The sequence below is a fragment of the Helianthus annuus genome, chromosome 10 (assembly GCF_002127325.2).
Source record: "Helianthus annuus cultivar XRQ/B chromosome 10, HanXRQr2.0-SUNRISE, whole genome shotgun sequence".
NCBI classification, from domain to species: Eukaryota; Viridiplantae; Streptophyta; class Magnoliopsida; order Asterales; family Asteraceae; genus Helianthus; species Helianthus annuus.
In genome coordinates, this window is record NC_035442.2 from 117,906,527 (window position 1) to 117,920,385 (window position 13,859).

Sequence of the window (13,859 nt, forward strand, 5' to 3'; positions counted from 1 at the left end):
CTTCCACTCGAGAGAACAGCTCGAGAGAACAACAACTTCCTCTCGAATAGGATCAATAGGGTCATCTTCATCATCTTCACCTAGGGCAACACTGGCATATTTTGTAAAACTCTCATCAGACGGGTGCAAAAAACGGCTACGAATTTGGTCTAACCAAGTCGGCTTCCCGTCTTCTTGGATCACCTCAACCATGGCACCCGTGGCCTTCGGGTCCAGAACATTTATCAGACTATATCCAACTGCAAAAAAAAAAAAAAAAAAAAAAAAAAAAAAAAAAAACAATGAGGTAGAAAGCATAAAAATAAGTCGAACGTACTTTGAAAAAACCACATACGTTTGCCATTATAACAGTAAGCAGGAACACCCAGAGGGTTCTTCGGAACCCACAACAAGCTCATCCCAGCGCCAACCAAAGCCATCTCCTCCAACTGAGAAATGGCTGTAGCTTTGTGCGTGATCTTCTTATACCAGCTCTCTTCAGAAAAATCCGGCAATACATCTATCTTCGGAATACCCTCATCCACCGATCGGTAATGCATATCCATAGGGATGACACCCCGTCGGATATAGAAAAACTTCTGTTTCCAGTCGTGAAGACTCTTCAAAGGAACAGAACAAACCGGAGCAACACCAGTCCGAGCATTAAAAGAATAAAAGCCATTAGTGTACGTAACAGAATAAAAGACGTTGAACATCGCAAAGGTTGGCTCCACACGATTCGCCATGCAAACGAACTCAAAATGAGTAATACGCGGATGACCAATCGCGTTGATTTGAGAAATATGGAGCCCATAGTTCCTCAAGACAGAGGCAGTAAACTTAGTAATTGGAAGCCTAAAGTTGCCCTCCCGGAAGAATGCAGCGTATAGAGTCATGTAGCCGGGAGGTGCATCCAAGGCGGTGGAACCAGCAGTCGGATATTGGGCTCCCCACTCAGGGCGAAAACCCATCCCTTGCACAAGGTTGTGGAACTCTTCTTCTTTCCACCCAATAACTACCTAGTCAGGGCCAGGAGGAGCTCTCCCCTTATGTTTCCTCTTCCGCTGGGAAGGATTTGCAGCAGACATAATGAGGATAATGAGAGTTTAAACATACGAATTCAAACAAAGAAAGAAGGAAAGATAAAAGAAATGGAGAAAACCAAACTTGAAAAAATTTGAAAAGTAAGGAAGAAGGAGAAACCGCCTCTTATTTATATCCATCGCATTTAATGCGATGGGTAGTGGGCCGTCGGAGTCCAGAGAAAGCAAGCAATGGGGGAGAGACACGTCAGAGGAGAGAGAAGACGTCACCTCTTTTTTCGGGAGCATGGGTAACAGGGCCTGACGACGTGACAGAAAGTAACTGACGTGAACTAAAAAGGCGCCTGTTCATCACCGACAAGACAGGGACATCAGACAGTCACATCAACATCTTCCCCAAGAAAACAAAACTTCTATTAGAAGGAAACAATAAGGGCCATGCGCCATGCGCCATGCGTCCATTTGGCTCAACTTTTTTAAGTTGCCAAAACCCATGCGCCATGCGTCCATTTGGCTCAACTTTTTTAAGTTGCCAAAATCCATGCGCCATGCGTCCATTTGGCTCAACTTTTTCAAGTTGCCAAAAACCATGCGCCATGCGTCCCTTTGGCTCAACTTTTTTAATTTGCCAAAACCCATGCGCCATGCGTCCATTTGGCTCAACTTTTTCAAGTTGCCAAAAACCATGCGCCATGCGTCCATTTGGCTCAACTTTTTTAAGTTGCCAAAACCCATGCGCCATACGTCCATTTGGCTCAACTTTTTAAGCTCCCAAATTCCACGCGCCATACAAGCCGCCATAAAAACCACTACCCTTATAAGTCCAGAATCCATCCTAGACGATCAACTCAACTAGAAGGCACACTGGACTGGGGGGACTTGAAGAGGTATGGTCCCAATTCCCTGCCTACATGGCAGGGACCACACCTCCTTTTCCGATCATACATGGCGCCCACATCAGCAAAGCAATCCATAAGCTTCTAGAAGCTTCTGGAAAATGCCAAGGTGGCACCAAAGATGCTCCATCTGACAAAAAGGACATGTCACCAGTTGCAGAACGTCACATAGGCCTGCGACAAATCAGGGGGCAGAGCTGACAACACCGGTACGAGGTTTCCAGCATGGACGAATGTAAGCGCGCCACGTGTACCACTACACCGGCTATGGCAGAGGAGACCAAGAGGATATTCCCCTTGGTCGGACAGCTGGCGCGCAACCACAGCTGGCACAGCTGCTCCTCCCTCCTTCACCCTCCGGCTATAAATAGGACCCTTCATCATTCAGGTTTAAGGATCTTGCTCTCTTTATTCACACACTCAACACACACTGTTTATTCTCCCTCAGAACAGTACTTATTCTCACGCCGGAGCTTGGTTAAGAGGGAAACCCCCATATTCCGCTCTTAACGAGACTAACGGTGTTGTTGTTTTGCAGGATCTAAGTCATTTTCACGAGTAAGAAAAGAGATTGAACCCACAGAAGAAATAACCCCACAGATTAACCTCAGTGTTAACCTGTATTTCATGAATTATCTAACACATCGATACAATATTATCAAACAATCACTATATTACTTTTAAATCATAATTTTCAAAGAAATAAGTGTAACACTTACTCATATTATAACTCTTCAAGATCTTTTCCAAGAAAAGGTTCAAAGTTCTTGTTTCGTAACAATTAAATTATTAAAAAAGTAATAAAAACTATAGAGTAAATTGCCAAAATCGTCCCCGAGTTTTGGACGTATTTGTCAGTTTCATTCAAAACATCTTTTTTGTACTATATTGCCCTTCACTTTTGGGATTTTTTCCATTTTCATTCAAACGTCTAACTTTTTTTTGTCAAAATCGTCCCTGAGATTTGAGATTTTTTGCCATTTTCATCCAAATGTCTGACAAAAAAAAATATAAAACAAATTAGACATTTGAATGAAAATGGCAAAAAATCTCAAAAGTGATAGGGTCATATGGTACAAAAAAAGTTATTTTGAATGAATCTGACAAACATGCACAAACTTTAGGAACAATTTTGGCAGTTTACTCAAAACTATATTATCAACACAATAACTTATCATCTAAAATTAACTAGGAGATTGATAGTATTTGAAAAATAATTTTGGAGATTTACAACTACATTGGCAGCCCTATCTTCCAAAGTGGAGGTCATAGGTTCAAGTCTCGCCTGCTCTGAGTTGAGCTATGAGTTTTACCACGGTGGGCTTTCAGCCGATGGGTGTCCCTTTTGGAATGGTGATGGTCGGGTCACCAGCGCCACGTTTGCGGGCATGGGTGTCCCTTTTGATATTGCCTATAGGGTTTACCCGAGTGATCGGACTTTTGTTGGTCGGTAAAAAAAAATTAAAACTTTCAAATTCATTTACAACATAATTTCTTACATATCTTACCAATTATAAAAAAATCTACAACCACTTTCTTTTTCAAAGAAAAGAACCCAAAATGAAAATATTGTGTTGCAAACAATTCAAGACCACAAGGACTTAAAAGTGGGCACCACCCGAACCACAAGTGGTCCACACAGGACCCATGGACGGAACCATGATCATAGTTTCCACTATCTCATTGGCCAGAATCCTATCCAACACTTCCTATGTAGATTTCACTTATCCTACATGGCTCCATCTACACACTTCTTTTGATTGCACCCCCACCCATATAACACACCCTTTACTTCCATATTCAAGATCAACAACACACCAACACCATCAAAATATTGATTGTAGACCACAAATGGCAGCTGCTACTTCTACTGCTGTTCTAAACGGGCTCGGATCGCCCTTCTTGACCGGTGCCAAGAGGACCCATACGTTGTCTGCACCCGTTAACCCCACCATTGGTGGTGGTGTTAGGCGGCTTGTTGTTGTTGCTGCTGCTGCTCCCAAGAAATCTTGGATCCCTGCAGTTAAAGGCGGTGGCAATTTGCTTGACCCCGAGTGGCTCGATGGCTCGTAAGTCCTTCAATAAATTTTTACACCTAAATACCACATAACTAGTTAAATGCTCTTTTGTCTAGTTAAGTTTTTAACTTCTAACCGATTAAACTTTTTTTATTTTTTTACGATCAATAAGTTTTTACACCTAAATACCACATAACTGCTTTTTTTGTCTAGTTGAGTTTTAACTTCTAACCAATTAAACGCAGGCTCCCAGGTGACTTCGGGTTCGACCCGTTGGGCCTAGGCAAGGACCCGGCATTCCTAAAGTGGTACAGAGAAGCTGAGCTCATCCATGGACGGTGGGCCATGGCTGCAGTCCTTGGAATCTTCGTGGGCCAGGCATGGAGCGGAATCCCATGGTTTGAAGCCGGAGCCGACCCTGGTGCTGTTGCCCCATTCTCTTTCGGGAGTCTGTTGGGCACCCAACTCCTGTTGATGGGCTGGGTTGAGAGTAAGAGATGGGTTGACTTCTTTAACCCTGAATCACAATCCGTCGAATGGGCCACCCCATGGTCTAAAACTGCTGAGAACTTCGCTAACTACACCGGGGAACAAGGGTACCCGGGTGGCAAATTCTTTGACCCGTTAAGCTTCGCGGGTACGATCCAGAACGGAGTTTACATCCCGGATACCGAGAAGCTTGAGAGATTGAAGTTGGCTGAGATTAAGCATGCAAGACTTGCTATGGTTGCTATGCTAATTTTCTACTTTGAAGCAGGGCAAGGGAAAACACCACTAGGAGCTCTTGGTTTGTAAGGAAGGAGACAAAAGGGTTGTGTTATTAAGCTTCCATGTAATCACCTAATGTAAATTTGCTTAGAATTACCCATTTAAGGGGTGGATTTGGGTTGTCAGTTGTGTTTCAAAAACAGATTTAAATAGTTGTTTTAAGATATTTAGATTATTATTATTATTATGGTTTCGGTTCATAATACGCTTTCATTATTAACAAAGGGGCGAGCTAAAAGAACCCCTATTAACTTTATCGACTTTTAGGGCTACATGTCCATATACAAGAAATCACCAAGGGCTATGCGCCCATAGTTGTTAATAAAGAATAACAGACAATAGCGGCAAACTACCTATACACTACGTAACGATAGCGATGAAATAGCGGTCGTTTTATGTTTAGCGATATACTAGATGATAATTTCAAAAATATTTTATATGTGTATTTTATTAGAATCTTATCACAATACGTTGTTTTCGTATGTATATTTAAAAAAATCTAATATTTTATAGGCATATATTATCGCTTTTTATATTAAAACAAAACAAAACCTAGAATCCCGTTATTTCCACACTATTCAACAAGAAAACCAAAAGAACGACTATGAAAACCAACACACAAAAAGAAACAATCTCATCAAAAGGAAGTCAAAATGGTCCTGTTTGGAGGATACAATTAATCTAAAACTCATAAAAGCAAAGAAACCAGAAAAAGATGCAAGATTTAAGCTAGTGAACAATGAATGCTGGCCGCAATATCACTCACTATTACCCATAGCCATCAAGAATTCACCTTCACACACAACCTCACCTCCAACATACGCTTTTCCCTCCATTTTTGCAATTCCGAAGCGTTTTTGAAGTTTAATTAATGTCATTCTCATCACCAAAGTGTCTCCGGCGATCACCGGCTTTCTAAACCTCACCTTGTCAATTCCGGCGAAGAAGAAATTGTCACGTGACCCACCCACTTCCGGCTGCAGCATTACCAGACCACCAACTTGTGCCATTGCCTGAAGAAGTATCAATGATATGAAAACAGAATCAGATTAAACTGTAAATATTTCTAATTGATTAAGATTTATAAGCACAAAAAGATGAAAGTTAAGACTTTTGGATGCTTCATTGTTTGTCCTGTGTTGCATTCTTAGAAAAAAAAATTCAAAACAGATGTAAGAAAAGTTCCTTTATTTACGAAATAACCACTAGTATCTAGTTAACAACTGTAGCTATTACAAATTAAGCTCTATATTTTGGTCATTTATCATTTTATTATAGGGGTGTTTGGCATTTAATCATTATCCAAACATTAAAAAACTGATTATTATATGCTGTGTTTGCCCCTAAATTCCTAATGACAAGTATGAATAATTATCCAAACATTAAAAAAACTGATTATTGTATGCTGCATGGAAAAATTAACTAGTTTGTGACTGCACTCTACAGCTCGGCTAAAGCAGAACCGTGCTACCTTCTTTCACAATACTATACTATTGTCAATGATAACAACTATAAGCAAGAGAGAGCAAAAAAAAAAAAAAAAAAAAAAATTCAGATTTCCACACGACTAGTACAATGAACCAATTTAATTAAGAACGCCCTAATAAAACATCTAACTTTCAACTTTGAACCAGTAGCCATTTTAAGTCTTGATACAAAAACTCTGAAAACTAAACTAAAAATTGCAATCTTTGTGTCTGATTTGGCCTTGATTATAGCCATCTTAAGGTGGAGGGCAAAGGGGAAGAAGATGCGCATTCTGACAACACTCGTGCTGCTAGATTTATGGCTAAGGATGTTTTTTGATTTCGTTGTCTAGATTAAGTTGTTTTCAGTGGTAAATCCTTGGTTTCAAAAGGCGCGAGGAGGCGATCAGAAAACCGCCTCATGCACATTTGGGTCAAAACTGGTCAAACATGGGAGCTTGGAGTCTGTAGGAGGGTGATATGTAAAAACAACAAATGGATGAGGAGATTATGAATGGTTTACCTGATAAAAAAGACTAGGGTAAATTACATTTTTCGTCCTTTATGTTTGTATGAGATTGCAATGGATAGCCTTTAACTTCAATAATTACAATCACAATCCTTTATCTACAAAACCTATTACACGTTATGTCCTTTAGCCCTAACCTTGTTAAAATTTTCAGTGAAGTATGGCATGTGCCTTGCACATGAGGATAGATTGGTAATTTTACTCGTTTATTTAATATAAATTTTAACAAATAAGATAAAAAATATTAAAACTATTAAAAAAATTTCATATAAGTATAAATAATCATCCTTTCTTTCTCAACTCACACTCTCTCTCTAACTTCAGACAACCCCAACCATCTTCCACCATCTTCATCGCACTACCCCGTCGGAGATCTGGTTCTTCATCGCACTGCCGCGTCTTCTCGTTGTTCGGAGTTCTTTTTTGGGGCCGGAGATCTGGTTCTTCGTCGTACACCACTATGGTGGTATGGTTGAGACGAGTGAGGCGACGGCGGAAAGAGCGACAACGACGAGGGAAAGAGCGGCAGTGACGGCGGAAGCATTAGGCTTCTGTTTACGGCTGACGAGTAAGTATGTTTCGACCCTTAGATGGTGGTGATGGTTGTTGGTTTTGAGGAAGTGGGTGGTTTTCTGTCGATGATTAACCCTTTCGAATATTGGAGGCGGCGACGGTGGGTTGTTGGTTGTGGGTGATTCCTGTGATAAGGGCAAAACAGAATCGAATCACACACGAGCCCTAATATACAGGATGAATCTGTGAGTTTTTGACCTGAATCGTATACTAGCCCTACTATACAAGATTTTTTTACCTGATATTGAATCGAGTGCGATCCACTAAATGCTAATTGGAGTTGGTAAGAAAACTTTACATAATAGTTGAAATCAAAGAAGTTGCAGCAATACTTTTTTAGTACAGACATCAAATTAGAAAAAGGAAAACATGGTTAGCCCACAATTTTTAGTACAGACCCTACTTTCTTCTTTTAAATTTCATGAATTTTCCCTGAATGCATACTTGTTCTTTTTGTAGCTGAATGAGTCCACTGGGTGATTCGTAGCAAATTTTATTAATGGAGTTGCATTTCAAAAAATGAATAATTTAGTAGTGACTAGTGGAATTGTTGTGGCTGTCAATAGTGGTGGTGGCAGTGAAGGTCGGGTGGTGGTGGTGGTTGGATGGTAGGTTTAGAGAGAGATGGGGTTATGTTTTAAATCTGATTTGATTTATTATTTAGATTTATTTTAGATAAATAAATGCGTAAAATTACCAATCTACCCTCATGTGAAAGGCACATGTCATACTTAACTGAAAATTTTGACATGGTTAGGGTCAAAGGACGTAACGTGTAATAAGTTTTACAAATAAAGGATTGTGATTGTAATATTGAAGTTAAAGGCTATCCATTGCAATCTCATACAAACATAAAGGACGAAAAATGTAATTTACCCAAAAGACTAATATGCAAAACATATGAGACAAATGTAGCTTTTGGTTGTACTGTACATAGAGCTACGCCTTGCGTACGTTAAGCTCTCACCGTCTCGGAGAGCATCACGCTTTTTATAACAAAGGGCAAAATTGTTTATCATCCATTATCTTATAAAACATACCAACTACTACACCAGTTCATTTGTTTTTAAAATAAGAGATATCACACAGATACTATAATTTGGACTCTAAGAGGTTAGCTGCAGACATATACAATGCAAAAAAAAAAAAAAAAAAAAATTCAAGATCACAAACTAGAAACACAAATTGGCAAAAGAGCAGCAAATGAGTTATAAATTATATATATACAATCTTAAAGGACAAAGTCGGTGGGGTTTCCCACCGGCTTTGCATCCCTGCCCCCGTACTTTCATGATTTTGCAATTTTAGCCCCTTGACTTTGTAACCTTCAAAGTTTCATAAAATGGCAAATTTAGTCCCTAAACCTTCTACTTTGAATTTCCAAAACCACAACCTCATCTTTCAAACTTTGCCAGCACCAACCCTCTACTTTGGTTTTCCACTATCACCCCCTTAGCTCTTACATAGTTACGCCACCAACCCTCTTCTTTTACATTTCCACCAACACCCCCTCATCTTTAACACATTTCCGCCACCACCCCTATACTTTTACACTTTGTCTTTTTTACCCCTTGCACTATTACTCCATTTTTACACCCGCCCAACTTTAAGAAAATTGCAATTGTAATCCCTAGACTACAACTCCTACTTTTGTAAATGCCAATACATTGTGTTATACGAAATGTCTTAGGCATTGTGTTTTACATTTTGTGTCTACTTTTGTATATTACACTTTTTTTTGTAATTGTCTTTTACGCACTGCGTTTTACGAATCATGTTTTGTCTTACTATATGTTTCCACCCGTGAGCAAAATACTAGTATAAACATAAAGATCAAACATGAAGTAAATTGTTACCTCAACCATGAGCACACCAGGCATTATTGGTCTCTCAGGAAAATGACCAGGAAAAAAATTATCATTAATAGTCACATTCTTGATTGCAACTGCTGAAACTCCTGGATTATACTCAATCACCCTATCCACCAACAAAAACGGAAACCTGCAAACAAACAAACAAAACCCTACTTAAATCTCAAATCTCCACACCCAAAAACCCCAAATCACAAACAATCACAAACCTGTGTGGCAAAATCTCACGAATCTGATTAATATCAATCACAGTTGGAAAAGCAGGAAACCCTGAAACAACCAACAGCAGCATTAAGTTATCAAATCAAAAGAACAAGGTATAAAGTTCAAAACTTTAAATCAAGAAATGAGAAATTACGTACGGAGTTCAATTGGGGTTTCATCTTTTGAGCTGTTATCACTTGCAGGTGAAGAGCAGTTGGTGATGAAACTGGTCTTCGATTGGGTTGATAAAACAGGGGATCTGGAGATGGGTCGAAGTGGGTATGGGTTGAATGAGCAGAGAGATGTGGGTTTGGGGCGATGGTTGGAGATTGGTGAAGTGATTTGGGAGAAGAGGGAGTGAGAGAAAGTGTTGGAAGACATGGTGAAAGATGGAGGACTGTGGGGTGTGTGTGTGTTTGAAGATGGTGATGGTAGGGTACTAGGGTGTTTGGTGTGTGCTAGTTTTGTACTTTTGTTGGCAGCTGAGATTGGGTTAGAACTGTTTATGCTTGATTAATGTTTCATTTAGTTGTTTACATAATGACAAAGTAGCGAACTTTGAATTATGTAGGTATTTAGTTAGGCTCATTCTATACGCAACCCCCTCTTCCTTATTACATCCCCCTTTGTGAGAGGAAAACTGTCGGTCCCACGCAGGCCCCACCACGTCTCTGGAGTTTACAGTTACAGGTTTAATTTTTATTTCAAAAAATTTAATGGTCCGGTTCATGTGGTTGTTAATTGCTCGCAATTAAGTCCCTGGTGTTAAATGGCCGTTTGAATGTATGTGAAAAAGACTAAAATAACCTATAACTTTACTTACAATTTCAGTTCTTTTAGTTATACCCAATATATTCCCTCAAATTTCAAAAGTAATTCATAAATATAGTAATATAATTCCTAATGATGTTACAAATAACAATAGTTGATTAACAATTTATGTATACTCTAATTTACAACATCTTTACGCATTACCCTCTTGTACATGCTGCTTAAATGGTATTTTGTGCAGCTTATTCTTGTACTATGTTTTTTATGGTTGTACTGACCTTTGATTGGTTAAGCCTGGCGGTGGGTTGTACGTGTTCTTATTCCCATCGTTTATACTCTTACTTCATCAAAGTAATGGAGGCTGAGAGACCAGAATCGATTTCCCGCGGCTAGGGTTCCACTGCGAACCCGATGACGATGGTGATTTTCGGTTTAGCGGCGGCTAGGGTTTCACTGCGACGGTGATGTCAATTTGGAAGAAGAAATCGTGTTTGTTAGACGACGACGATTGTTATGTGGACCACAATTTGTTCTCATCCGGTGAAGAAACCACTTCTAATGTTTGATTCTTCTCCCCATCACCGGAGTAACAGACAGAGAACAGAAGAATAGAGAGATGATGGTTGGCTTTCCTACTTCTTCTTGACACCGGTTCGTCCTCTAATTCTTGAAATCGAACTCACTGGTATATGTGCTTCTTCAAGTTATAATCATTCTAAATTTGCTTCTAAGATTTATTTCTCGGGGTGTTATGCCGTCTGTGTATTAGTCTGTGCATTTCTGGTATTTTGTGAAATTTATGATTTGAGATAGTATTTCGATTTTGTTGGTATTCCGTTAGAGCTTGATTATGCTCAATTCAAATGGGCTTATAAACTGATCTGGTGATTTTTCATGTTGGTGATGTAGCTGGTATTCATCACATATGCTAGACCTATGGTATTCATCAGATATGCTAGACCTATGGTTGACTAATGCTGTGATGGTAAGTTATCAATTTAACTTTAGATTCATTAGTTAGTGACAGTGTAAGAGTAATTGGTTGGAAGTTTGTCTAAATCTTACAGTTTGCCTAAATGTGCATTTATCTTTTTTTTGTTTGTGCAATCATAAGGTAACCATTTCATGCGAATTGACTAATTGTTGCAGATGAAAACATGGATTAAAACATAGAGACTGATTACGATGATGTGGTCAGTCACGTTAGATTAGTAATCAACAAAACTGACACAAATAACGAAAACCTCTGCATAAACATATCATTTCCTAAAACTTCAATAGAACAAACTTGATCCTAATGCACTTGAAATTGTGTGTTACACTCGATGACGATGAATGCGGCTCATCCGAGAGATGTGATGGTTCACTGTTGGGTTGGTTATATTCCGTTGTATTTGGGACCTTACTTTGGTCTTCATGGATATGTTTGTTCCCGGTAACAGTTAATGGTTTTTTTCCGAATAATCACACGAAATGGTTGTATTTGGGACTTTCGACTTTGGTCTACGTAGATACGTTTGTTCCTCAGTGACACTTGATGTTTTTTTATAGTTTGCTTGGCACTATGGGTTCAGTTGGTTGTGATGAGTTCAAAATTTACCACGACAATTGATGAGGATGGTGTGGCAAGGCTAATGGATGGTTGGTAACTGGCCTACAACCCGCCTTGCAGCCATGAGCCTTTGAAACCATGATTTTCATGAACTCTGAGCCACATAAAATTCAGTATCACTTTCAAAAACAAGTTTTTCACATCTGAGTTTCAAACCTGAACCAAATCGATACATTACCCCTCACTAAATGGTTTCGACAAAAAAACAGTGTAGCTTTTTAAACGGTTTAGGAATAGACAATACGTTTGATTAAAAAAAAATTTGCTCACCAAACCAAGGTACATAACGATTGTTAAACTTACCGGTTACCATCTCATAGCATGTGATATTGCCGAATAACTATAAATCTGTTCGATTGCGAGCCAATTTCGTTGCCCGCAGCGCAACACGCGCGGGTCACTTTTCTAGTTGAATCTAAATTTGAATTTAGGTTGGGTTTGACTTTTAGAAATTGAACTAGGTTTGACCTTTAGAAGTTGCATTGGGTTTGACTTATCAAACTTGAAGTAGACTAATCCTATGCTCCCTTCACACCCTTATCAAACAAACAACGCTGCATACAATAGACTAATTCTATGCTCCATGCATCCTTATCAAACATAGAATACCATCAACTTAAATTATCCTATAAACCAGCAAAAGGCTTATGTGCAGCAAACATCTCATGGTGAAATCCATGTACAATGATGTCATTGATCCTAAACGTATCAAACAAACATCTCAAACAAACAATACCATCAACTTAAATTATACTCAGTGTCATTTAACCCTAAGCACATCAAAGTCAAAGTCAAATGCTTCAGTTGATCCTAAGCACATCAAAGTCAAATGCTTCAATTGATCCTAACCACATCAAAGTCAAAGTCAAATACTTGAATTGATCCTAAGCAGGGAAAGTCATTTGATCCTAAGCACATCAAAGTCATTTAAACCTAAGCCAACTGTTTAACATGATATTGACACCCAAACACAGTTAATCAAATGATACAATTGATCCTTAACACATCAAAGTAATCTTGATACTAAACACAGTCAAGTAGCAGTCAAAGTCAAAGTAATATTGATTCTAAACACAGTGTAATAACAGTCAAAGGCAAAGTCATTTGATCCTAAAATTAGTTGAATAACTTCAAATAAAACATAGTTTAATAAGGCACATTAACACTTAAATATCAACATTAAAGACCACCATTCATACACAATATTTTAATATCATCCTAATGACCATACATACATAACAGTTGGATAACAATACAAGGATAATCCTGATCATTAACTTCTAAAATCCAAAAAATGATCAGTGGTCAAAATAACTCTTTTACACTGTTATACATAAGCTAATAGTTAGGCATTCTATGTGCACCCATGCAAGCCCATTGTCTTTATGCTCGACGGCTAAAACAGGGTTCAATCCTGAACCCCCTTCCTATCCTCAGTAGGACCCGATATTGGATTGGGACAAAGCGTTGAGTGACCTGCACCCTAATTCCAACTACAATTCCATTAAACAAATACCAGATTTCAAATTATATACATGACACACATCACGAAAATCAACGATTTTGAGTAAAATTAACACAGTGTTATACCAACAACGTGGAAAGTAAACAAAATGATAGCGAATTGGCACATTTTCAGGACGATTGCAATTGGATGGTAGGAGAAGGAAGATGACCAGAGCTGTTGTTGATATCGTGGAAGGTTTGGGAGATAAAAGGATTAAAATGCAGCTTCTAAAGGAAGATGGGGAATTAAAAAGGTGTGAAAGGTGTCAACTTTGGGTGAAATTACCATATTGCCCTTCACACCGTTAAATAATTAAATGCTCAACTAACGGCTGTTTGCACCAGGGACTTGATTGCAAGCAGTTAACAACCACAATGACTGGATTGTTGAGTTTTTGAAATCGGGGACTGAACATGTAAGCGAGTGTGTCGCAACCCACGTCCCCTTACTACCCGGGAACGGGCTGTAACAACCCTCACAAAAAAATTAATATTTAGTATGATAATTATGCAATAAGGAAACCCTAATTAAGTTTAGTATGATTAATTAATCAGTTAATCAATATTAATTAAGCTAACAAGATTAATTAAGTTAAGTAAGGTCTATTAAAAATAGATATATA

At 38.7% G+C, this 13,859-nt stretch overlaps 2 protein-coding genes across 2 annotated transcripts; one reads left to right on the forward strand and one right to left on the reverse strand.

Annotated features, from left to right (window-relative positions):
* Window positions 1-3,633: 3,633 nt before the first annotated feature.
* Window positions 3,634-4,904, forward strand: LOC110885196 (chlorophyll a-b binding protein CP24, chloroplastic). Its single transcript, XM_022132886.2, has 2 exons — window positions 3,634-3,987; window positions 4,182-4,904. Exons 1-2 carry the CDS (start codon window positions 3,770-3,772, stop codon window positions 4,729-4,731), a joined length of 768 nt encoding a protein of 255 aa, XP_021988578.1. The 5' UTR covers window positions 3,634-3,769; the 3' UTR covers window positions 4,732-4,904.
* Window positions 4,905-5,309: 405 nt separating this feature from the next.
* LOC110885197 (3-hydroxyacyl-[acyl-carrier-protein] dehydratase FabZ) lies at window positions 5,310-9,837 on the reverse strand. Its single transcript, XM_022132887.2, has 4 exons — window positions 9,506-9,837; window positions 9,353-9,413; window positions 9,129-9,273; window positions 5,310-5,717 (listed from the first exon to the last, which is right to left on the reverse strand). Exons 1-4 carry the CDS (start codon window positions 9,726-9,728, stop codon window positions 5,463-5,465), a joined length of 684 nt encoding a protein of 227 aa, XP_021988579.1. The 5' UTR covers window positions 9,729-9,837; the 3' UTR covers window positions 5,310-5,462.
* Window positions 9,838-13,859: the final 4,022 nt, after the last annotated feature.